The sequence below is a fragment of the Telopea speciosissima genome, chromosome 9 (genome assembly GCF_018873765.1).
Source record: "Telopea speciosissima isolate NSW1024214 ecotype Mountain lineage chromosome 9, Tspe_v1, whole genome shotgun sequence".
In the NCBI taxonomy this organism is placed as follows: Eukaryota; Viridiplantae; Streptophyta; class Magnoliopsida; order Proteales; family Proteaceae; genus Telopea; species Telopea speciosissima.
The window spans coordinates 12,923,779-12,951,119 of record NC_057924.1 but is presented as its reverse complement, the minus strand read 5'-3'; the positions used below and the strand labels follow the sequence as shown (position 1 = coordinate 12,951,119).

At 36.7% G+C, this 27,341-nt stretch overlaps 2 protein-coding genes across 2 annotated transcripts; one reads left to right on the top strand and one right to left on the bottom strand.

Annotated features, from left to right (window-relative positions):
• Positions 1-3,154: 3,154 nt before the first annotated feature.
• On the bottom strand, positions 3,155-5,478 carry LOC122639294 (general transcription factor 3C polypeptide 6-like). The gene is made up of 4 exons (XM_043832117.1): positions 5,233-5,478; positions 4,587-4,637; positions 3,731-3,782; positions 3,155-3,490 (listed from the first exon to the last, which is right to left on the bottom strand). Exons 1-4 carry the CDS (start codon positions 5,350-5,352, stop codon positions 3,291-3,293), a joined length of 423 nt encoding a protein of 140 aa, XP_043688052.1. The 5' UTR covers positions 5,353-5,478; the 3' UTR covers positions 3,155-3,290.
• Positions 5,479-10,711: 5,233 nt separating this feature from the next.
• LOC122640827 (ultraviolet-B receptor UVR8) lies at positions 10,712-20,589 on the top strand. The gene is made up of 6 exons (XM_043834075.1): positions 10,712-11,373; positions 12,298-12,507; positions 13,729-13,839; positions 14,649-15,017; positions 15,133-15,240; positions 20,068-20,589. Exons 1-6 carry the CDS (start codon positions 11,035-11,037, stop codon positions 20,401-20,403), a joined length of 1,473 nt encoding a protein of 490 aa, XP_043690010.1. The 5' UTR covers positions 10,712-11,034; the 3' UTR covers positions 20,404-20,589.
• The last annotated feature ends 6,752 nt before the right edge of the window (positions 20,590-27,341 follow it).

The following is a 27,341-nucleotide window of genomic DNA, read 5'->3' as shown; positions in this document are numbered from 1 at the left end:
GACAAACAGCAGCAGAACCGACAACCGAGGGTACCAGGATGATGAAGCCTTCCTCTTCGTTTTCAGAAGTGGCATTCCATAATAAATTCTCCATTTTGAATGCGACTGCTCTTGGCATGGTAGCTATAGACATAAAACTTGAGAGAACGGACAGATAACAATGGGCTTGTGTACAGACAATATTCTTAGATAGCATTGAACATTTTTAACTGATGTACAAACTGAATGATGCCGCTAAGAAATTACAAATCAGCATGAGTAAAAGCAGAGGAAATTTCACGGAGTTTTTCATGCACTATTGATGAAAAAAAAATTGTCTTCTTGTTTTGATTTCCTCCCCTTTCTGTTCTTAGCAACTGCTATGAATGTATTCCATCATAATTCATTAAAAAAAAAAAAAAATAGATGCATCTTTCTTAGCCTAGTGTAATTCTTCATTTGGTTTTTACTGACTACCTAGGGATGAGTTGCCCTTCTTAGTGAGGATTCATTTCATGGAGCCTGTTAGTTTTTAGACACACTGATAAAAAAATATGCTCAACACGTGTTATACATATGATCCTGATAGATGTGTGTAGTCATTGGCTTTTCAAGAATGAGCTTGGATCCTGTATCTGTTTTTGGAAGTGCAGGAATCTTCAAAAACAAGGGCTCTGCATTTGGAGGTTTCCTATCCCAAAACCAGTTAGATGATTAAGAGCAGTATCTGATGGATGTGGTTGAAGCACAGGACATGTGCTAGGTTTTGCCTCAGGTCGGTGTTAAGCGGCCAAGTTTGGCATCCTGTTCAGATGTGTGTACTAACTTCTCACCCAGGGCTAGGACATGAACACACATTTGTACATGTACAGTTGAGGACATCAATAGAAGGTTAGGATCATTCAAAAATCAACTTGATGGTCGGCCTATGTTACTCCACCTCTATGTTGCGAGTCAGTAATCAAACAGTCAGGATCAGTAATTCGTGTTAAGTTGTGATAGTTCAGGCATTAACATTTTTGTGTCTCCTCAGACACATAAATTACTATATTTTATTTTGGTAGCAAAGTAAGAAATTACTGAGATTGGCATGCACCCACCTCTTTTAAATGGAGTCTGGCTTTAATGAAAAAACTACCAGTACAGAATTTTCCTGCTCCGAAAAACAGTACATGCATTCAATGATCAATCTTGCTCATATGCTAAACTGAATGACAGCAGTTTTGATTCCAGTGTCCCTTCCAGAGGTATTAAGCAAGGATTTCCATTCAGCCCCTTCATCTTCATCACTGCCACGGAATGCCTCTCCAGACTTCTTCAGGTATATAGGGATTTAAATATGTTCAAGGGAATCAAGAATGCAAGAACAGCTCCATAAGTATACTATGTTTTCTTAGCCGCCAATACCTAGTGTTTTGTCGAACAAAAGAAGAGGATGTTATCACTATTAAATCAATTTGCATCTGTTTCAAGACCTCACAGGTCAACCTGGCAATGAGCGGGATTCATTCCAGAAGAAATGTCCTGGATCAACTGAGGAGGAAATTTTGTTATATTTTACAAATGGGAAACCTGAGTAAACTCAAAATATCTAGGGACTGATCTTTTCATCCCTAGATCAAAATTTGAGGCCATCAATACCATTGTTGCAAGGACGGGGACGAAATTTGATGGCTCTCACAAGCAGGTAGGACAGTACTTGTTAAGTCAGTACTACTGTACGAGGGTTCATACCTACTTAGCAAATGTCCAGCTTTGCTTTCCCTCAGAAGATTTGCAAACAACTAGATACTTTACAAGCCAGTATCAGAAGAAAAAGGTTCACCTTAAGTCATGGTTCTCAATCTGCAAACCTAAAAGTTTAGAAAGACTACGATTCCGACAGAGCCAGATTCACAATAAAGCTCTATTACTCAAGTTGGGATGGAGATTGGTTAACAACCCGTCAAAACTATTGGCTCAAGTGTTGAAAGCCAGATATTTCAAGAATTACAATTTCGCAGATGATATGGAATATCTTTTCTTTGATTGAAAAAGACCTTCAACATATGATCTGTCTCAGGGTGGAAATGGGAACAGAGTTAACATATGGAGTATGGACAGACCCTTGGATTCCATATCTTGAAAGGTTTAGATTGCCTACCAGGACAGGGCTGAACCAACCCCCCCCCCCCCCTTTTTTTTTTCCAAGATAGGAGAGTTAATCGTTGACAGAGAATTTAGGATTTCTAAATTCTCTTATTCCATTTAACAGTGCAGAAAATCATAAAAATCCCTCTCAGCAGAACACCTTGCCATGATCAATGGTTTACACCGCTTTCTAAGATGGGTTTTTTCATCGAAAGTTGCAGCTCTCCATCTCTCAAGGGATAAAGACTTTTATGGGGACAGGGATCAGTCATCTAAGCTGTGGCAAGAACTGTGGAATCATTTAAACTATTCCTTTTAAAGTGTTAAATTGGGCTCTTTCTACAAAGGACGGATTGTTTAAATATTTCAGTTTGGATGGTCTGTGCATTCTGTCACAATAAAGCCAAGATTGATCAGCACCTTTTCATTTCCTCTAATTTCTCAGAAAGGATTTGGGCAGCAGGATGTCTTGATCTAGAACAGAGCATTGAATGCTAATTGTAGAGACTTTCTTCTAACTGTTGCATCCATAACCACTTATTGCATATGGCGTGCTCAAAATAGAAGAATATTTTATAATGAAAAGCTGAACCCAAGCAGAATCCATTCATAACATCTCTAGAGGACAATGGAGCTCAATGTTTACAATAACCAATCAAGAGTATCTTGTGACCAGGACATAGATGCACCCATCTCAGTTCCATCAGTTTTACAAAACTCAATGTTTCCTAAGTTTAATCATCCAATCATCATAACCGATGGCAGCTTCAATACCCAAATTATAGGAGGCTGGGTGTGCTTCTGTCATTGTTAGCCATAGTATTGTTACTTCAGCTATCATGGATTGTGGGTATACAAGAACTGCATAAGAAGCCGAAAGCAGGGGAATCAAGCAAGGACTTCTCAGAGCAATACAGTTCCCTTTGGGCCATGAAAAAACCACTTCATGAGTCCTTATCTTGCCTCACATAGAATGGTTGTAGAGGGGGGAGGGTCTGTATATTAATCCCCCACCCCTAAAAAAAAAAGGTGTTAGCTACCATTTACACTTAAGACAACAATTTGATAAAACGGGAAACCACCTCAGACCAAGGCACACAATGTTTTAGAAAGCTGTTAGCATATGATTGTATCTGTTTACATGAACTGAAAAGACATTTGACATGAGATGCCACATGAATTTACAAATTGAAATCTGTCGATTCGACTGCTGATGCTGAAGTGTCAACTTCAGGTGACAATCTAAACTTGATAATCTTTTGAAGACTTGCAACTGGCTTGACTTCTTTAGTTGGAGCTTGATTTGAATCTTCAATGCATTTTCCCATGAAAAGGTTTGCTTCAGATGCTCCCGTCTCCTCATGAACCACAGGAGCAGCATCTGCCATGAGAAGTTCACTTGTGTATCATACCATCAAATTTACATGCAACAAAATATAAGAAAAAAGAGAGGGGACGGGGATGAGACAAAAAATTTAAATTGATGAGTTTGAGATCTATCAACTTTAAGCAGGATCATTTTCAGATATTAAGCAAACAATAAAATTTCCAAGCTATCCAAGAACTGCATTTCTTTTAAACATGCAAGTACTTCATAGATTGGAAGGGAATGTTTACCAACCAGTTTCCGAGAAAACATAGCATGTGCCAATTGTTTCTTCATATTCTCCTATCTGTCACAAAATCAAGAATAAATCAATGGGCTTTTTGTTTATTAGTTGGTTTATGAGTTAGCGATGGCATCAAGTTGTAATAAGAAAAATAAATCAAGTATCAAGTCACCAGAAACTTTCTTCCATGCAAGTTTTCATGCACTCCATCTTCCGAAATCTTGATATAGGGTTTAAAAATCTCATTACTAAATGAATGCATGTAATGATCATATCAAATAGGTATGAGTTTATAACATGGATAGAAGGGCTCTCAAGAAAGAATTGAACATCCTAATGAGGCAAATACTTAAACTTTCTTTCTTCTTTATTTTTCCATTTGTTTGTGCATGAGCAATTTAAAAAAGAAAAGAAAAGAAAAAAGGAAGGAGTTCTCAAATAAGTCAAGTGAAGAAACAAACTTAAACTTTCAAACATAAACTTTTTTTAGGGCCCCACTTTGGGGCTCATCAAGGCAACAAATGAGGCAAGGAGGAAAAGAGCAAAACTAGACCACACAAGGAATTCACACAAAGCAAAGCAAATGATCCTGGGAAAGGATTCAATTCTACAAAACAACTATCAAGAAATGAAGCCATAGTTTTGCCACATGGAAAGACCTATTGGGCTGAAACTTGCATATAAGATACATTGAGATGGCAAACTACTGTCATAATATTTGGCTACCACCTCAGTTTTCCAATTACCAGGCCTGGCCAAACTCTTTGGGACTTTCCATCCAGAAAAGCTGTAGCCAAAAGCAAAAGGACTAAAGACTATGGACCAAATCTTAAAAGTGAACACACATTATGCACACCATAAACTCACCAGCTTCAGTTTGTCACCTATAATCAGCACCGGATTCAGTGTGTCCAAGCCCTACATGAACGAAATGCACATTAAATCCAACAAACAATAGAATAGATATATAGAATGGTAGGACAATTATATGAAACAACATTATCCAAGATTTGATATGAGCTCTGATAAGATTTCAACTAAAGGATGATTTGAGGGAGACTTTAAATGGTCGCTGTTTTACCCTTCATATAAATCGAGACTATGAAGATTTTACACACAATACAGAAATAAATGACACTTTGATACATGTACCTGAATCACTGAATATATCATATTTTCCAAGATATGCTTTTCTCACTCCTTCTCCCCCCCCCCTCCCCCCAACTACACAAGCTAAATGTTGCATATAAAAAATTAGAATATATTTAGAATTGATTGCAAGTATGGTTGGATTATGATGGCAAACACTAAGTAAATAACCAACAATTAATGTTTCCACCAAAACCAAGTGTAAGCCATCATACTAAGAACAACAATTATTTTTTAAGAAATCAAGAAGATGTGTTCAAGATACAAATAAATAATGACCTCAGATTCCAGACAATTGCAAAATCACAATTATAGTCTATTATATTTTACAGAACTAGGTATATTTCAAAAGAAATTAACACACTGAGAGAACATATGGCGCATTTGGTGGGATGTCAACTTGGGAAGCCACATCATCAAGATCAAGCAAAACATATTCTTCTTCATCCTCCACATGCTCGGTTTCCTTGGACTTCCCCTCCATTATTCTACACAAACAAGAAGCAAGCAGTTATTACCTAGCACTATTTGAGGCAAGCGATACCATAGTTCAGGCTATTTTAGAGAACTCAATTCAAGCCATTCATTCCAAGGAAATCTCACTTTAACCAATGCAAAGGTGCAGAATTCCCACTGAATGAGTATGCAATCTCACCAAGACAAAGAAAAGCAAGATAAACTTATATACTCAGACTTTGGTTTTAAAAACCACAGGCTTCCAAGCAAAAGCCAAAGTGGGATAAGAAGCAGAGTTATGATCATCCTTTTTTGCTTTGACTTTGAAGGGGGTGGAGTTCGAATCCACTGATTTATGTCCTTCAGAGTAACATTTCCATGGACACCATAGGGATTGACAAGGGCAAAGGGAAAGGCAACAGCAGAAGACATCTTTGTGGGAGCTCGAATGAAAGACCTACCTAAATACATAGTACAAGTAGTTCCATTATTTGGTAATTTTGGAGTTTAAACAGAACAGAACAAGCTAAAACTTGAAGATAAGGAAAGGAAGAATATCTTTGAAAACACTTTGAGGAGATGGGTCGAACACCCTTGTACCACATTAGCTTCCACCTCGGGTGAGAAATTGTAGAGCTCTAAGGAAAGGAGAAATCATAAATTTGGATCAGAAGTCACAAAGTGCTAAGCGTAAAAAGGTATAAAACATCACATGTGGACAAAAATTCAACCGGAAGTACCATCCAAAGTGAAAGAAAAACAAAAAGTAATTGGATTATTTTAGGTTCCAAGCTAGATGAAATGCTCCATTTTAGTGGAAGAGCCTTGGCGCAAATAAGACATAAGAAATTTCTGGGAAGATAGTGAACAAGCCCATAAGACCGCATCTAGAGTTCGGATTAGAAATTACTAAAGATAGAAAACAGGGGTATATCAAGATGAGAGGAGAAAGGAACAGAATTCATCCAAAGCATTACACAAAAAAACTCAAAAGCCTATACTTTGTATATATGGCAAGTGCAAAGGAAAATGTTGAGGGCAGAATGTAAAAAAACCCATCAACCATGAATTGAATCAGAAGTCCAGAACCGTATATTTGTTCCCCATAAAAAAGAAGTTGCAGAAATAAATAGAACCCTTCTCTAATAACGATCACTCCAAATCTCCAACCCAAATCGTAAAACATCCTTTCCACACAAACCCATAATCAAAACTGGAAAATAAAAAGAACCTGCAACAATTGATTTCGGACTCACTTATCATTGCTGAAATTCATGTATTGAGCTATCGCTTCTCATTGCAGAAATTTATGTATTAAGCTTTCACTGCTTATTGATGGCAACGATGGAGAACACAGAGAGAACTCTAGTCAATCCTCTCTCAGAACCATCTAAAAGACAAAAACTAGCCGTTGAATTAAAATTAAGCATATAGAAGTGGTGGAGGGAGCACAATCGAGCAAGGAAAAGAAGTGGGGTGGGGGTTACACAGTCTTCTTTATGTGTGGGAGGAGGGTCGTAATAGGTTGGAGTGGGGAGTTGCAGAGATCCTGCATTCCGACTCTGGAAACCCAAATAGCAGGAAGAGAAAGAGATAAAGGGAGAGATAGGCAGAGACAGGGACGGAGGCATATTCGGTGAGAAAGAGGGGGGGGGGAGAGGAGAGAAAGAATGGGGGCGGTGGGGAGGATGGTACCTGCTATCGTCTCTCTCCAGATAGGGGGTCGTCTCAGGGTTAGGGAAGTTGGTCTCAGGGCATCCTCTTTCTTTGAGGTTTTGGTTTTGTGGAATTTATCAAAACGATCAGAGATTATTTTTTCCCTCTTTGATCAATATGATCTAGTGCAATGTTTGGATGCCAAGAAAAGAAAAAACATAATATGAGTATGTGGACAAAAATCTTGATGATTGTTTTATAATTGTATGATAATTTTTTTTTTTTTGGCATCCAAACATGGTTAATCTCCCAAAAATTAAAAATAATAGAATCACTCCAATTTTTTTTTTTTTTTTTTTTTGGTAAACATAGAATCACTCCAATAGAAGCTTGGGAAAGGAATAGCTTCAAAATCTAAAGCTCCTTCTTACTTTTATCATCAAATTCTAATCTCCCCCCGGGACTTTGTGGAATTACGCTCTACATATTCTCAAAATTTCAGCAAAATACAACATCTAAGTCACATCTCACATATTAAGAATTTTCTAGGGAAAATTTCTATCATTCCCATACTTATCTTATATTTACTCAAACTCCTCTACTTGAAATTCCTTTTATGATATCTCAAATAAAAAAAGAGTAAATTTCCAATCTCTCTTTCTTCCCTTTTACTTTAAAATACCCAAATGCTCCCTTTTTTTTTCATAACCCTACTGATTTTTCGCTTTCTTGTTTGGAATACGTGAGATAGGAATATTAACCGACTTTTTCTTCTCCCAAGTCTCTGAGAGCAAGAACAATCCAACTGTGACTCAATCTCCTCCCACCTTCTCAACAAAATCATCTTCTACTTCTGATGTGCTTGGGTGTTAACTAGTACCATCAATCAAAGGTTTTCACTTGTCTCATACCTTATTGGGTCTTCACTTTTGTTTGATCTACAAGGACTGTGTCTGGTCAAATCTTAACCTAATTAGCAATGTCTAAGAATTGTAGTTGTAGGATTTAATCCTAATAAATTTTCTTAGACATTGCTTTAGTTCTTAGCAATGTCCAAGAACTACTAGGATTTCATTTAAACTTGTAATCCAAGAACTGCTCCACTGTATAGTTTTATTCAAATACATCTCATACCTGCTCCATTAAAGTTCAGAATCTCATCGAATGTTGTTGTTGAAACATGAAGAAAAAGATGGGCGGCTTGAAGGGTTTGGTGCAATTCCATTGCAGTTCTTGTCCTCCAAAACCCGTCATCTGAGCATCCCTAGGCACCTCAGACATCCTCCATGGGATGGATCTGGCTCTCCTCCATGGGACCCACCTGTGAAATGATCAGCCCCCCTTGTTTTTGCTGTCGTTTAGCAGGGTTGAACCCTCCAACTCCCGCCACGGCTAGAGGAAATCCATTTCCTAATATTTGAGTCTCAAATTGAAATGTTGTCAATCTAGATCATTTTCTAGATGTCCATAGTCAGATTGTCAAATCATCTTTCCACATGACATGGTTAGGTTGCTCTCTAATTATCACTTATTATTAGTTAGTTAGAACCAAGGTTCTAAAACTCGGGTTTCAACAAGGTTTTGACCAGTCAGAAATCAAGTTTGTCTCGGTTTCGACCATATCTCGATCGAAACTTGGAATTTTCTCCAAACTAACTCAAACATTGATTTCAAGGCCCATAAGTTGTTTTTTTGTCCTAATTCTTGTTGTGCTGCCTATTTTTGATATTTTAAATCCAATTCATGCATTAGTTTCACATAAAGAACACTAAAAATAATACTTGTGGTTTTGATCCAAGTTTGATACTGTATATTGTTCTTGGACATGGTATCGAATAAGGTTTAACCAGAACATAACACATTCAATATAAATCAGATTTAAAACAATCATGGATTTGTTAGAAAACTTTGTTTTGACAGCTTTCCAACAAGCCCAAGATTGTTTAAATCTGATTTATATTAAAGGAGTTATGTAAGGATCAAACTTAATTTGGTGTGCGCAAATGTTGTCAAAATTGCTCTGAATGAAACAAATGAATATTTTATCGCACTTTTGGGTTTTAGCAATGTTATATCATATTAAGATTTATGAAATTTTTAGATTTGAGAAAAATTCCCAGCATTTGAAAGTTAAAAATTGCACCTACTGTCGAAAATCCAATTTTTGTTCTTGAACTAAGGAGTTGACTTTTTTTATTTTTTATTTTATTTTTTAACTATTTTTTTTGAATTCAAATAGGGGGATATTTGATTATTTATGAATAATATCCTAAGTAAATGAAATACAGATACAAAACATTTACTTAAATGATATTAACCATAAATAAGTGTCTATCCTGGTTACTGGCATACTTAAGTATTTATACTGGTTTCAAGTCAGATTTCCCCAAGTTTCGATGGACATAAGTGTTTAAACTTGTGAAATTACCAATATCTCGATCGAAACTGGTCGAAACCATCTAATTATGATTGAAACTTTGGATTTTTTAAAATCATCGTTCAACTTGTCTCGAAAACCTTCGAAACCGAGTTAACTCGATGGTTTCGACAAGTTTCGATCATGTTCTTCTTCCATGGTTCTCATTTATTTTCTTCTTCATCTTCCTCTCGCACGTTGAAAGCCCCTGCAACGTCGCCCCTCTCCTTCTCTTTTGCAAAAGCGACGAACACCACCGCCCCAATTCTTCTCTTTTGCAAAAGAGTATCATTGTAATTCTAGGAAGGTATGTCCTCAAGGAAAATGCAGGGGAGGAAAGTGTAATTAGGCCAAAATACAGGGAAAGAGTATGTAATTTTTCTTAAATAAAATAATGAACGATTAAGATTGATTTAAAAGGTCTCGATTTAAGCCGTTGCGTTGCGTTTAACGAAAATACCCGTAGCGCTGCTACCACCCAGTCTTTTTTTGTTTTCCTTTTCTCAATTTTTCCGTCAATCAAACAGGGCCTGACGGATCTACAGAATACACGTGGCAGTATAATGAACACTAGTTCATCTCTGCATTTCGACGCTATTTCTCACCAACCTTTCCCCTCAACGAAGGAAATTAATAAACTAATAACGCCAATCACTGCTACCAAGCTACGTGGCATCATCTTTTGCAAGGAACGTAGCCTATTGGGTCCCACTTGTGATGCAATCGTTCTCCAGGGTGGAAAACGGCGATCCCCTTCTTCCCGCGGCCCCGCCCTATTCTCCTCGCCGACTCACTGTGCCGCAGAGAGAGAGAGAGAGAGATAGAGAGAGAGAGAGAGAGATGTCTTCTTCGTAACTGAGTTATCGGTTCTCTGTTCGAATTTGCAAACTTCTCACTTGTCTGTGAGTGGAAGATTTCTCAGCAAAGTGCGTGTCTCCGTGTCTCTCTCCATCTTTACTCATTTATTCCTCTTTTATTGATTCTTTTTTCTTCTTTTACGGTGGAAAAGACGAGATCGGTGCCGAAAAGCTGCAAAACAATTCTCTTTCTTCTTTTCTATCTATCGATCTCTGGGCAGATCCCACCTTCGATGCTTTTCTCCGCATATATGTATGGTTTTCCTCTGAATTTCGCTATCAAAATTTATTCTCTTTTGTTCACGTTATTGGATTCTGATATTCTCTCTGCAAGTTTCTATTGATATTTGATCATTTCCTTTTTTAATCCAATAAATTTCTCCGTCTGTGCAGTACTTCCATTGTTTCTCTCCTTTTGGACCAATTTTGTTGAAATCGTTTTTAGTCAGTAAAATTTCGATCCTCTGTAAGGCGTGATTCCTTCCTTCTGATGTTTTATTTCGCATATCTGTTTCGATCTACGATTTTTTCTTCAAAACCTCCCTTTTTGTATTCAATTTCCTGTATATTTCTTCCATCCGGTGTTTTTTTTATATGCTGTTTCAACTGCCTAAGATTTCGCCTCAAAATTTGATATTGGAAGTTTAGTATCACTTGAGGTGTCTTTCGTATCTCTTTATCGATACATGTTTGTTCCTACCCTGTAAAGTTTGCATATTTCAAGTGAACTGGAGGCTAGGTTTCTGATTGTTGTTGAAAGAGCGGAAAGTTCAGTACACGAATGGCAGATCTGGATCAGTCAGTTTCTCTTGAAGAATTTCCCATTCATTTGATTTTGGAGATTTTGACTTCGGGTCGGTTGAGCGCGGTTGATCTTGCCTGTTTGGAGCAGACTTGTCGGATTTTTAGAGAGAGTCATGGTATTTCCCCCCTTGAGTTCGGATCTTTTGTTGAGTTTGCTGCTTTCCAGCTATGTAGCTCCGATCCCATATTTGGTTATCTACCTTCAAATGCTCGGAAAGAACTTTTTCATCGCTGCGGTGGGAATTGGAAGCGTGTGCTGAGGTTCTTGCAGTCCGTGGGACAGTCTTCCGACATGGTGGAAACTGCAGCAGGCAATGTACTAGTTCTTTGATATTGTTACTATTGTTAGATATTTTCTCGTTCTTGAGGTGTTAGGGGATTTTGACAACAATTTATTTTTTTTACTTAGCATTGGTTTATTTCTCATGGAATTTATTCATCATGTTAGATTGATAACACTATAGCCTGTAGGTGCTAACTTCGAAGATTTTAAATCAGAATTTTAACCTTAAATCAGATCTAAATGCAATATCAATGCTTATTACGAAAATAGTGAACTGAAAAAAAAAAAAAAAAACAGCCCACCTCTTTAACAATGAGCTTATCTCATCTTCACCCAAATAAAAAATGATACTAATAAAATAAAAAAGAAATTATCTCATCATTTTTTATGGTATTACTTTGTGGTGTCATATTGTTGAATATTTCCCACAGTTCATATAGATGCAGGCATTATAATCACTTTAAACTACAGAAAAAGTAAGACCTTTACGGTATCTGTTTGAAATAAAAGTAAGGGAAAAGGTTCTCTATGCCAGCAGGGCAGGGTACACTAGCAGCTCTGTGTCTATCTCTCTCCTCAGGTGAAATGACTTCACTGCCCTCCAATTTACGATATTCTTTTGTCGCATCTCATTGGTGCGCTCCCCTATGCTTGTTCAGAGAACCCTCTCCCTAAAAGTAAATATGTGATATTAGATTCGAGGGTCTCAAGAGTGATACTTCTGAACTATCAGATTTTCTTTTAAGTAAAATTTTATTTTCCTGAATATGTAAACCATTTTTATTTTCTTTTCTCAAAATATTACAAAAATATATATTACGATAAGTCAATGGAAAAATAGCATTGGCAACACTATTTCAGTTATTGTTCTTCATTTTCTTGTCCCACTAATGCTCATGTTTGGGACTTTTATTACTGCTTGGAAGCTAAATAAAAGGCTTGTTTTGATCCCTGCAGATGCAGATTACCACAGGACGATACCACACACTGTTGGTCAGTGACTCATCAGTATACTGTTGTGGGTCCAATCTATGTGGAGTTCTTGGTCAAGGTCCTGATACAACACAATGTGTGGCATTTAGCAGGATCACTTTCCCATCTTCGTCGCAAGTAATCCATGTATCAGCCTCCCACAATCATGCAGCTTTTGTTATGCAGTCTGGAGAGGTTTGTAGCTACTAAAACAGTATCACTTTCTTGGATTATGGGAAATGGCTCGACCTTCTTGCTGATTATAAGCTTCTGGATATGGTAGCTTTTAGGCAACTATTTTTTGTTAAAAATTCCATAGTTCACCCATTTGTGCAGTTACTGCAGTATGGTTAGAACAAAATGGACAGTTTTTTTTAGTTTATGTGAAGCAGGTCCCAGGTGTCATGCACTTTTTAGTGTATGGGATTATCGGTCTTGTTTGGATGGGTGGACTATTCGAGAGAACCTTACGGTTTCATGTAATTACTTTTTTGTTTAAAAAAAATATTTTATCAAATTGTTTCTGCCACAGCAGAGTGCCCTGTACATTCGAAAATTCTAAGAAGAGGAATGCATTCCAGGCATAGCCAGAGTGCCAGTAATGTGTTCAATCGTGTTCCCAAACTGCCTCTCCATAAAACCCTTAGTGCTAGTCTCTGATTCTGTATTGTAATTTTTAAAGAATGCTGTCTGCATAACATGCAATTTTTTTAACCCCTTTCGATTGTGGCTTGACATTTTACAGTGTCTTTAAAGTCTCTTGGATGATCATTTTCTTGCTCAAACGGATGGGTGCTTATAATTGTCACTATGCCCTGTGACATTTAGAGATGACTTTATATTTTATGACCTGCCATGTGCATTACATTGGTAGGTCCAAGTGATAGAAGATCTCGTACCTGTTCTACCGGTCAAGTTCCAGGCTAAAACTGGCAGAGAACGTGCCTTAAAAGTGTGTTCAACGTCGTCATAAAATTATTTAAAAAAAGTCCATTTTACTATAATGGAATCTAATGGCATTTTTGTGATTTGATGCGACTTTGAACTCACTTTTATGGCATTAACCCTAATTTTTTAGGCTAGAACTTGATCGGTGTGAGGCATGTGCTAGGTCTTCTATCACATGGACCCTCTCACGTACTTTTATGTGGCAGGTCATGAAGCATGAGGTCATTATGAACATAGCTATTGATAGTGATGGTTATATTTTCCCAAAACTAAATGTTCAGCATATCCTATACATTGGGAAGCACCATGATGTTGCCTTTTTGGCCTATGAGGGAAGTTCTAGATTGCTTTTGTCTAATGACACTCTCAGACACATGGGGTGGGGTCAAGTTGGAACCTAGTATCCATTTTATGTTGTGGTCCAAATTGTTTGATGTTTTATTATGTCTTGATTCTTTATTGATACAGGTCTTCACATGTGGAGACAATTCATCATTTTGTTGTGGTCATGGAGAAGCCGGATGTTCCATCTTTAGGCCCAGGCTTGTTGAAGCAATGAAAGGAGTTCCATGCAAGCAGGTAGAGCACACATGATCACCATTGTGTTGTAAATGCAAAGGTTTATTCATGTTATGTTAATGAGAATTCTAAAGATGGCTTGAAATTGGATACATCCATTCATTTATTAAAAAAAGGGCGTACCCAGTGCACGAGGCTCCCGCCACTGCGGGGCCTGGGGAGGGTCATAGTGTACGCAACCTTACCCCCGCTTTGCGGAGAGGCTGTTTCCAGAGAGACAAACCTGTGTCCACTTGGTCACAATGGAGCAACCTTACCGTTGCACCAAGGTCCACCCTTGCATCGGTTCATTTATTACTCCAAAAAAAAGTGCTAATATCAATTTTATTTTAGTATTTGGGGTGGTAGCAGTTGATTGGACTAATCTGAACTTGCATGAAGACATCCTGTCTTGTCTTCAAATTGGCAACTCAACGCTCAATTTATAACAACGTGCCAACTTGATACAAATGGATACATGATGGATTGGTGTAATGGTGTTTGATATAGACAACTTGATACATGAATGCTAGACCTTAACATCAAAATACCCTACTCTTTGAGAATTGTTTTAGTTTCAGAATTATTTCATTTTTTTTCCCGTGTTCTATTTGCAAATATTTCATTTTACTGTGGTGTTCATACTTTGCATTATGAACATAGGAATCATTTTTTTAGATGATCTTTAGACATCTATTCTAGCACAGTTTTTCCTAGTTATTCTTAGTGTTGTTTGAGCACTTGTTTCACCTAAACCTTGATAGTTGTTTTATTTATTTTCTTTGTCACTAAAACTGAATTTGTTTTGCTTGCTTGTTTCCCATTCTTAGGTCGCCACAGGACTTAGTTTTACTGTGTTTCTCACCAGGAAAGGCCATGTATATACTTGTGGGATCAACATCCATGGCCAGCTTGGTCATGGTGACACTCTAGATAGGCCCACACCCAAAATTGTTGAGTTGCTTGAGGGCATCGGTTGTGTAATTCAGATAGCTGCTGGTCCAAGTTACACTCTAGCTGTTACTAGTGATGGAACCGTCTACTCATTCGGGGCTGGCTCTAATTTCTGTCTTGGTCATGGAGAACAACGTAATGAGCTCCAACCACGTGCAATCCAATCATTCAAGAGGAAGGGTATTCATGTAGTCCGTGTCTCTGCCGGGGATGAACATGTGGTGGCACTTGATTCCAGTGGCCTTGTTAGTCTCTTTACTCTTAGGAAACTGGGTACTTTTATTGAATAAAAATGCTATTAGTGTATTCATGTTTCTTGTAGTAATTGTCAGGGTATTTGCTTAAAAATGGAGTTTGCAGGTATACACATGGGGCAAAGGTTATTGTGGTGCATTGGGTCATGGAGATGAGATTGACAAGACAACTCCAGAACTGTTGAGTAATCTCAAGGACTACCTTGCTATACAGGTTAGGCTTCATGTCTTCCTTATTCAGAGATCTTTCTCTGCATAAACTTTGACTTATATAAATTTGGGAAAATGACTAAATTGCTGTGTACTATGTTTTTCAGTTGAGAAAAATAGATGTCTTTCTAATAATTATCATGCAATCTGCCATTTCAGATCACTGAGTCAATAATCACTCTGTGTCTGGGCATAAATGTCCTTTGCCAGGTCCATTTCCCTCCCCCCCCCCCCCCCCCTAAAAAAAAAAAGGGTCTGATCTTAAACTGCTTGGTGTAGGCTGCTTAAGTGAATCAGTATATGCTTTGATAAGTATGTATAAATAAGGGAAGAGGATGCCCCTAAGCCATGTTTTATAAAAGGCATACAGAAGAAAAGAAAATGTAAGGAAGTTAATTCATTTATACACACACCCTGATAAAGAAGTTAATTCATGTGCCACTGCCAGTACTATCTTCCACAGGGTTCTGTATTGGAATTTCCATCCAAGAGACAGAGCCGCACTGCTTTGAATTTTCTTTGTGTCCCTGATAAAAGCTTTGGTTCCCCACTAATGTAGACCAGTCACAAGTGATAACCAGTCTACAGGTGGATCGCAAACTTCAGGTCCAGCAACAGTGAATATTTCGATCAGTTCTCAGATTTGCAGGAAATTTCAGAACAACAAAATAAAAAACTAGAAATTGAAGAAGGTAAAGAAGAAGATAGTGTAGTCTCTCTCAAAATCAGGTTTCTTACCCACGACCTCTCACCATATTTTGGTTTCTCACCAATGGCATCTCACCATACTGTCACAGAGCAAAGTACAAAGCAATGTATTTTTTCTCAATCTCATTTATCAAATTTGTGTACAAGGTTGTAGCCCCTTACAAACTTATATAGAAGACTAAAAAATAGACTCAAACACTGGAAAGGCCTAAAAGGAAATATAAAGTGACTAAGAAACTAAAATAATGAAAGAAATTGACTCAAAACATGATTCTAACTAAATTAATGAAGTAAATCCCGTTTTTATACTTTCTACACATATTTTAGGCCCATTAAAGTGGCCCATAAGAAAACCCGTGGGATCAAAGGCCCAACATCACCCAACCCAAAGCTTATTTTCAACTAAATAAGCCCTTTAGGTAATTTATCTGCATCAATTCTCCCTTGCTTGAAAAAAACCTCGTCCACGAGTTTGGTAGAGATGCCGAATTAGACTTGCACGATCATCCTATAATGGGAAGTAGAATTCAGAAACCGTTAACTCCATCTCCCGTCCCTCCATGGCTTTGATACCAAATAATGTAGACCAGTCACAAGTGATAACCAGTATACAAGAGGATCGCAAACTTCAGGTCCAGCAATAGTAGAAACTTCGATCAATTCTCAGATTTGCAGGAAATTTCAGAACTACAAAATAAAAAAAACGAGAAATCGAAGAAGGGAAAGAAGAAGATAGTGTAGTCTCTCTTAGACTCAGGTCTCTCACCCACGGCCTCTTACCGTATTTTGGTTTCTCACCATACTCTCTCACAGAGCATAAGCACAAAGCTATGTTTTTTTTTCTTCTCAAATTCGTGTACAAGGCTGTAGCTCCTTACAAACTTATATAGAAGACTCAAAAATAGTCTCAAACATTGAAAAGGGCATAAAGGGTGTAGCCAGTGCACGAGGCTCCTGCCACTGTGGGGTCAGGGTCATATGAACGCAGCCTTACCCCCGCTTCGCGGAGAAGCTGTTTCCAGAGAGTCGAACCCGTGACCACTTGGTCACAATGGAGCAACCTTACTGTTGCACCAAAGCCCACCCTCTTTCAATCCTTAAACTAATAAGGAAACATGAACTGATTAGGAAACTAAAATAATGAAAGAAACTGACTCAAAACATGACTCTAACTAAATTAATGAAGTAAATCACGTTTTCTATATTTACCCATATTTTAGGTCCATTAAAGTGACCTATTACAAAGAAAACCTGTGGGATCAAAGGCCCAACACCTACATAACCTACCTCAAAGCTTATTTTCAATAAAATAAGCCCTTTAGGTGACTTATCTACATCACCCACCACCCCCAAATAGGGCTTGTTTGGTGGGTTTGGTAAATAGTGCCAATAGTTTGGGAAATTTATATACAAGTATGGAAAGGTGAATAACATCCTTTTCTTGCTCACACAAAACCCGTGTTCCATGTTTGGAATTGGTTTCTTTTTCCTTTTTTGTTCTTTAGTTATTTCTTTGGGAAGTATGTAAAGTAGTGGCTTTTGAATGTTGATCACTCAGGTCCAATGTTTCTAGTTGGGTTCCTTGTTCTTTATTCCGTTATTCAATTAGGTAAAATAATGTATATGAATATAAGTAGGGGAAAACCTTGTCAATCTTTTTGTTGCTGTTCTGTGGATTTTTTCTTGCTGGTGTTATATTCTATTATGTTTTTCTTGCTGGTGTTATATTTTTCTTTCCTCTGATTTATGTTATCTTTCCATTCCTATGTGATTCTATCATGGGAAAATTACTAGATTAGCTAAAATTTGGTTTTGGTTTACAAAATTACCCACCCAATCTTTATGTAACTAAACTATCCAAATTGAGTTTGGGTATTTCAAAACTATCCAAAACAGTACTCTCTCACCACATACGTCCTTTTTGACATTTTTACCCCCTCTTCATCTGCCTCAGCCCCTTCTTTGCCCTCTTTTGTTTTACCTACTTTTCTGCTTGCAAGAGCTTGATTGCAGGGTGCCTCTTCGACAACGAGTTTGAAAAACCAACGAATGTAGCCAAAATGTAATTACAGATTACTGAACACTGGAATTGTGAATTAAATCTAAATTATAAACCGAGTATCATGAGTTGCAATAAGCTCACTGTCGAGTTCATAGTTGTAGGCTGCTGCCAGAACTGTAACAGAGGATTTTAGAAACAAAAAACAAAGGTCAGATCGGTAGGGGGCGGCGGTTTAGCATTTCGTTACGGGAGGGGGTGGGACCTCTCCAGCTTGATGGGCAGATTTCGGTGAGGCATGGAGATAGTTGCAGAGAAATGCCATAAGCCGTGATCTTTATTTTCTTGCGTTGACAAAACCCTCACAACGGCACAATAAACCCCTTGAGAGCATAACATAATATCACCACCACCAGAGGCGTAAGCATAACAAGAAGCAGCTCAAATTGGTAGGGAAGACGGAGGAACAGAGGAATGTGGGTAGGGAAGAGAGGAAGACAGAGGAATGTGGATGGGGAGTGGAGGCAAGGTTCAAGAACTCGGTTTCGGTACTGGTTTCGGCCAGCCAAAAAACCGAGTTGGGCGAAGATCTCAGCGAGTTGGTTTTTTTTTTTTTTTTTTTGGAACTCGAAGGCTGGTTTCAGCGGGTTTTAGACCTAGTTTGGGTCTGAAATTTGGTACTCAGCCCATTTTAGGCCATTTAAACACAATGACACTATCAAATTTTGCAAAAACAAAGTCCAAATAGGAGTTTCACCTCAGACCCTAGGTTGGTATGTGATTCCATAAGGCCGTAGAGCATCCAACAGTGTCTAACATACATAAAAATCACTTTCCAAACCATCACTATTGATCCTATTTTTTTTCATTTAAAAAAAAAAATTTCTGCGATAAAAAAAATCGGACTCCATCAAATCATAGATCGGCCAAAGTTATGTAACATATATTAAATTGACATGATTTCACCAAGATTTGAACAATTGTTTTTGAAAAAAATATATATATTTGGGGGGGGGGGGAGGGGAAATGGTTTACCTTCAAAATTTCTTCAAACTTGAGATGATTTCTCACAAATCTAGTAAGTTTGTCACTAATTGCTGTCTCCGGCAAGTTCTCCGTCGAAACCACCGTCGAAAATCCTCAAAAATCAGGTCAAATGCACTCTTACCTCACTTCTCTGTTGAGTTCACCGAGATAGTCGAGTTCTGGAGAGATCTCGTCTGTCTCGGTCGAGATATATACATTACAAGGTAAGCTTATATCTCGACCAAGTTAGGGTAATATTTCATTTTGCATCAAGTCTCGTCTCGCCTTTTGCAAATTGCGAGATATTACCGAGATCTTGGGGAGTTCTTGAACTATGAGTGGAGGAGGAAGAAGAGAATTTTCATCATCCAAGGGGAGTGCCCTGTAACAAAGGAATTGGGGAGACTCAGAATCGCTGTAACAATGGACTTGTGGATGTGATTATATCATCACCACCGGAGGCTCAGAGTCTCCTATAGCTATTCAATTGTATTTGACTCATTTCAATTAGGGTTCAGAACCAGAAAATCTAAAGGAGCAAAGCCCCTTTCTCATTTGCTGAAAGGTTAGAAGCTTTTGCATGAGATCGCAATGATGAATACTTGAGGCATTCCAAATGTTTTAGGTTCGAGTTCATGTCTCCCTAAACCCTCCCCTTCTCTGTTCCCCTTTTAACCACAACAGAATATATAGTTTTGCCTTTGATTTTCTTATACTTGGAAATTGAAGATCTGCATCGAACCATGAGCTGGGTTCTTCGTCTCTCCCCCTCTGTCTCTGCTAGAGGGTTTGGTGAGAGAGATTTTCCCTTTTATCATTAAGTACTGCTTTAGTGCTGAAAGGTCAAATCTTGACCACTTACTGTATCTATAGTATTATTCAGTTTGATAATTCAAGATTTGATTTTGAGTTTTTGATTGCTTTTTTGTATCACTTAATGTAATTATCTTATTGGTCTATCAATGACCCTATTCTTGACACTTTTTTTTTTTTCTCGCTTTTTTGTCCTTCAATTTCTTTCCATGACTGTGAGTCTAGTCACATATGGTGACATACTAATATTTCAGTGGTATACATTTTGATCTGAACCTTGTGCAGGTCTGTGCGAGAAAGAGGAAATCCTTTGTTCTTGTGGACAATGGCTCTGTTTTTGGTTTTGGGTGGATGGGCTTTGGGAGCTTAGGATTTGCTGACAGAGGGATCTCTGATAAAGTTATGAAGCCCCGAGTCCTTGATAGCTTAAAAGCCCACCACATTTCTCAAATTAGCACGGGGCTATACCATACTGTTTTGATCACCCGCAGGGGCCTCATTTTTGGCTTTGGGGACAACGAAAGGGCACAACTTGGTCACGATTCATTGAGAGGATGCCTCGAACCAACTGAGATCATTGTCCAGGAGACACAGGTAGCCCTTGTTGCAGAAAGCATTTGAAGCATGACTAGCAACCTTTACGGCACAAAGATTTGTAGTTAGTAGTTCATAATGAGCTGCAGTTCACTTAGCATCTCAGGGGTAAGCTTCAGATAAAGTTCCTAAAATCTGTAATATTCAATCCAGTGATGAACCATGCGAAATGGTGTTGGTATCATGTAAACAAAAAACGTAGGATATGGGATTCCGTCATGTATCTGCTATTGCTGTTTGAGTACTGGTCTCTTGTGTGTGTGTAGAGATAAAGAGCGTTTTTACACTGAGAACGATTTTCTATGAGGCCACTGCTAAATTTTCTTTCTTTATTTATTTTTAAAAATGATATTATCATTTATGCCACTTTCTTCCATGTACAATCCCCTGTGAAAAAAAAAATTACAGTAAGAGCTGATTTTCCATTAATTTTTGAATTTAGCCAGCATTTTCCTTTGAAGTGAAGATCTCCTGGAAAAGTAATTGTCATTCTTATGTCTCTCCTCCCCCCCCCCCCCTTCTCTTTCTTTAGGGTTGTCAACCCCTCAGTGGGTTTGTTTGCTGTCAAGTGCTCCTTTAGAGTAGACTCTTCCTTTTCCAATTAAGGAGAAAGGAGGCTAAAGGAGGCTTTTGTGATTGGTAGAAGCATAAGACTGGAAAACAAGAAGTTTTTCTTAAAGGTTGAATCAAAACTATCAAGCTGTTCAGAGGCTTCTCAAGATGGAGACTTCGATGATAGAAAAGAATGGAAAATCTTCTTGGACCCTGAAACATCTAAAGAACTCCGAGAAAGGTGAACTATTTGCTGCTCATCTTATAGAATCTAAGCTTTATTAATATTGCGTGTACAGTGGTCACCATGGATTAAAGAATCAATCTGAGTTGGGAGTCAATAAGCCAAAACCGGAAGAATATAGATTGCTCTAAGACTTGATTGTTGTGTTCGAGAAATAGGACTTAACTTGATTCAGTAAGATGTCTAGTTGACAGGAGAGTCGATCTCTTGACCTACTGTTGGCATGCACTCTACTGGCCAGCCACCAACCAACGAAGCAGCAGTTCACGTTGGAATTTTACTCTACTTGAAAGGGTTTTGGCAATTCAAATTTGATGTGCCAAATAAGGATGCATGAAAGGAAGGGTGGGTGGGTGGGTGGTCGGACGGATCTATATCCTCGGCAAATTCCCTGCCCGGTCCAGTTCTCTTAGTGCCCCTAACAAGGGGGCAATGACCATTCCATCCTTGCCCGAACACTCTGTCTGGGTGGGATCTACCCGCTCTTATTACAAGCACTAGGGAATTGGACTGGACAGGAAATTGTAGAAGATAATTTTCCTACTCGGACACTAGGATACTGGTAAGAAATGCCATTAGTTACCCAGTAGACAAGTTAGGCAGAAAAAGTAATCGAATGACCTGGAAAATCAATATCCTTCTTTTTCAGTTTAATGTGCGAATCTTATTAAGCAACTCGGACCCTTTGGTCTTGAGGAATAATTATTGGTCCTGGTTGGGGGAGGTTGGAACCAATATGTGATAGGGAAAAGGAAGCATGCACTGCTCTTGTAAAGATTTCTTTTACCCTTCTCACATAATAAATAGTGGGTTTCAGATTACACTCGCTCTTTTATTCTATTGATCGTGTGGGCCTCGCATGGATGATACCATTTTCCAGCTCCTTATTGGTATAGTGTGTAGATTATTTCTTACATTCTTCTTATAAGAAACCATCCCCTTATGTATTATATGTATTATATAATATTGGAGATCTTAACATGAGGAGTATTACGTGGATGGTGTAGTTATTTAAATACCGTATTAATGTATGTGAGGGGAGTAATTGTATGATTGTGGGAAGTACATGGGATTATGGTGTAGTTGTGACAGAGTAAGTTGTAATTACGCCATGACGCCTGTTGTAATTACGTCATGATGTCAGACTTCGTCCGTAAAATTCCTCTATTTTATCCCCTAGTTTTTCTCTCTCCACCTTTGATTCTTTTTTTTTTTTCTTAGTTTCTCTCTCTCTCCCTATTATCTCTCTTTTTATTTTTATAGATTATCTTTCACGTATCACTTTTTATATATATATATATATATAACAGGGAAAGATACAAGAGCACCTCTCTCTCTCTCCTCTAAGACATGGTCCTTTGCCAATTGAGGTATATGCATAAGTATTGCTGAACAAACTGTTGACTTTATATAAAAAAAATAAGATGGTTGGACTCCTAGAAGTTGACCTGGAGACATGCAAAAGAAATAAGAATCGGCTTGACAATTGCCTTATTAAGGATGTATGGAGACCCATGCTTTATGGAGAGCCATGCTTTTTTTTTTTATGGGCTAAGATTCTTTTATGCGACTGAACTTTCACTTCCACCAAGTTTCAAGCTGCAAAAGCCATAAGATTACAAGTAGATACACCATATTTTACTCTTTTTTTTTTTTTGGCTTAAACTTGAGTTCTTGTTAGTCTAACTCTTTACTACTCAGACCCTAATCACCAGCGACAAAGCAATTTATCTTCGTAATTTTCTATAAGCTTCACCGCATATGGGAAGCAGTTTTCTGTCCGTAAGTGTGGCCTACATCAACACTCCTATGTGTCTATCTCTCTCTTCAAAACGAGGGGGCAGATGTGTCTTTTCATATAGGGAAGAGAGAAATAGACTCATGGGGAGCGTTGGTGTAGGCCACACTCCTGTACAGAGATCTTTTTCCCACCTCATATTTAGGTAAAATTATGTAAAAAATATATATATATTAAATAAAATATTTGTACACTAATTTTATCTGAATTTTTTTTTATTTTAGTTGATTTTTATCTGAAATGAATAGGTATAAAATAGAAATAGGTCTCTCCATTGTTGGTATATATCTTTTATTCTTCATTGCTGAACAGTTGGACAGATACGCACCATGTATTTACACCAACCATGAGACTGTGTCGGTTGGACATATCAAATTTCAAAGCCAAACTTTATAATACAATAATTTGTATAAATCAATATTTCAACTATTACCTTTATGAGCTAAATTCACTACTTTACCATTTTGGTTCAATGTTGTAAGATTGAGCTTACCACAAAAGTCAAGGATGATTTGAACATATGTCTATAAAATTTGATCTCAAATTATACTATGCCATGTGGCAACAACAATTCCTAAGCATGCCACCTTGAGATTCCTCTCCAAAGGTGCTCTTCAAACATATTCAAATTTTTTTTTTTTTTTTTAATGAAAAATCATTAGTTAATGATAACAAGATAGATCTGACACTTACTTAAGATTGTGTAGCTAATTGAATATTAAGATCCATTTTTTTCTACATCATTTTCTATGTAATCATAAGATGATAATAGTGTCTAACCAAAACAAACGTATGAGAGACTCATTCTTTATCCTGCATCAATCCTAAAAATGTTTTTTTTTTCACTAAACCAAAATATTGGTAATCTATTATTATTTGTTCAGTTATTTTTATCTCTTTCACAATACAACATATGCATATTATGCTACTATTGGTTTATCGATTTACTTTATTCTTTTTTTTTGTAAGTACTCAAACTAAAAAAAAATACATATGTACTCAAGAATAATTTTTTTGGGTACAAATTTAAGCAGAGTTAAATATAACTATATCTTATAAATATTAAAAATAAATAAATTGTCTCACATTTATGGCTGGTTCTATTTTATTACAACAATTTCCCTCATCTCCCTTGCTTTTGAAACTTGGAGTAGATGATCCTCTAGGCTGTTTCTTCTGATCCCCATCCTACTTCCTCCATTCCTTTGTCTTCGACGACGCACTCATGTTACCCTTTCTTCTTCACTTGGTCTTCGTTCATTCTTCCCACATTATGGATAATTTTCTCCACATATAGCTTGTGTTATAATATATATATATATATATTGGTAAACTAGCTTGTGTTAATATTACCATTTATTTTTATTGGAAAACGATGGCTACATAAGAATATTGCAGTACATGACAAATCTTTTCATATATCATGGGTTACATAGTTTTTATTACCATTGAAGTGTCATCAAGAGCTTTATCAAAAAAAAAAAGTGTCATCAAGAGAACATTTGAATAGAATATATGCATAGTGGTCCTATTATTATAGTAATGATAATTTTTCATAAAAGAAAGCCAATATATTAAAATAGTAATTTAATAAGTTTTTACTCCATATATTGATAGAAGTGAACATCAATTATTTAGGGTAAATATTTAAAATAACATGCCACATTTTCCTTTTTGTTAGTTTTCTCAAATAGAAACTATTTCATTGTTGAGGTTTTTACATTTTTAATCGGTTGTGAAAGCAATCATCTTCATGTTGTTACTATGGATAGATACAAAAAAATTTTATATTTGTATTTATAAAAGAGTTACGTCAATATCTTTTTGTATACATGTGTAAAGAATATAATATTCGTATGAAAATAATGAATTACAAAAATAGGCAACTATTCCTTTACATTTAGGTATATATGCAATTTTAAGAGCACACCCTCAATAAGAAGACACCATGTAAAAAAAAAAGTTAGGAATCATGTATTCTTTACATACAAAAAATTTGAAGTTGAAATTTATTAAGATAATAGTTTTTCTTCTAGAAAGGAGTTAGTCCATGTTAGCAAGAAAGTTTTTACTTAAAATTGTGGAATTGAATATTCAATCAACACATCATTTTTCTATATATCATTTTTGTAGTTGTGAGTATGCTAAAATTAATTTTATTTAAATTTTATGTTAATTAGTGATTTATAAAAGATATATTTTTTATTAGAATTGAATGGAAAAACAGCATCCATGTACCTGGCCTTATTTAGTTGGATAAGGCTTGGTTGAGTTGTATGAGAGTTATATATATTAAAAATGTTAAAACATAAATCTCAAGCTTTATTTAGTTGGATAAGGCTTGATTGAGTTGTATGAGAGATATTTAGTTGGTCTTTTTTTATTTTTTCAAATACAAGATGAACATGCTATTCTCCTATTGACTTTTTCTTTGGCAAGTGGAAGTGAAGGTGTCATTTAGATTTTCATTAATAGAAGCAATACAATCTTGGAAAGAATGCTCTCAATCTTACAATTGAAAACATCCAATGCCCCCACTATGTGAGATTATGAGCAGCTCATTTTGAACATCTAGGGGTTAATTGAGCAAAAGCATTCTCTCTAACCTAATAGAGAAATTGACAAGATTTAATAATTCTGTCAAATAGAATCTCACTATCTACTAGAGGTACTTGATCATTTATTAAAAGTCTAATTTCACCAAAAGGATGATGACTATCAACGACAAAAAATAAGGTCACATGAGGGAGAATCTCACAAGTCATAAGTGTTTATTGCTATCATCTTGACAAAATCTAACAAGAAAATTTGCAATGTTCCTCATCAATTTTACAACCATAGTTTCCCAAAGTTAAAGTTTAATGAATTGTAAGGGGAGAGTTTTCATACGCAGGCATGCTTTCAATCATTGAATAGGCATGATCCTATACAGTATACAGTTTCTCATCTCCATCCGATGGTTGCAAGCACAGTCGTGCACCATACACAAACCGTGCACGAAAACTTTTGCCAAAGTATAATATTGGTTTATATATTTAGTATACGGATTTCTTCTTTCCTTACAACAAATATACAAAATAGTTAGACCATGACATAAAATAAGATGCCACATTTTGTGTTTGTATATTATCCTTATTTTGTAGCAAATACAAAGTATTTCTTTGTTGAAGGGTACATATTTAATTGATTGCCTAAAAAAATTTCACCACTGATGTTAAGAGTTTATTATGGAACTGGTTCTACCTCTAATAGAGTTGGAAACCAATTTCTGATTTTTGTAAATTTATATGCCCCTTTGTATTGTGAAAATGATCTTTGATTTTGATATACAAATTGTGTGGTCAAATTGATCACTTGTTCATTTAACAATGTGTTATTTTTTATTCAATCTGACATTACAATGTGTTAGGATGATGCTTTGAACGTCAAGTGGAGTGGCAATAATATAGTGGTTCATATAAACCACCAAGTGTGACCCGTCGCTTATTCAAGAGGAATTCTCATCTTTTTTGGTTTTTTATAAATGGAAAACCAAAAGGCTTTCATTAAGAAGAAAAGGCATTAAGAGTACATAGAAAAGGAGGATGAGATGTCCTGAATCATAACAAAGAAATAGATACAGAGGAAGAAAAATATATATAAACAAGAAAGCAATATTTATATTACCATATGTCAAAATAAAATTGGTTATAGAGCCAAAAGGGTTTCTTTGTTGGAATTGATTATATTTTTTATACTACTTATTTATTATAAATGTTTTTATAACATAATATAATTATTTATGATTATAATAATATTCTAAAACCATTTATTTGTAGACTATTCTATAAAAACATAGCTTTTGTTCGTATCCTAAGAAGTACATTCAAGTATATGAAGAGGAAACTACCTTTTGGCGTGGTGGTGGTTGCCAGAGTGCTGGCCCAAGTCTAAGGGAGAGGTTGCTTATTTGACTCTCTCTCTCTCTCTCTCTCTCCCTCCCTCCCCCCATCAGATGCTTAACATCTTGTTGTCCCTCCTCACACACCTACCCCTGGCCGCCCTCTTGGATTGCCATCCTAGTAGCCTATGGACCATTGCCATGATTGATTAAAAAAAATTGTATATGAAGAACATACTCATTCTTTAATAATTTGGGTGAGTATGTGTAGGCCTAACAAGACTAAATCTTGATGCAAAGCTAAGTAGAAATATATATTATGTGGCAGGTCAAGTGGAACTTAATTTTTTGTGACATATAATACCTAGCTGTCTCTACTTATGTTCAAAGTTTGATCTCAATTAACTCTTTCATGTATTAAAATAAAATAAAAATTATAAAAAAAGCATAAAACTTTAGATGGTCTTGGATTATTGAAATAATCAAGGTAA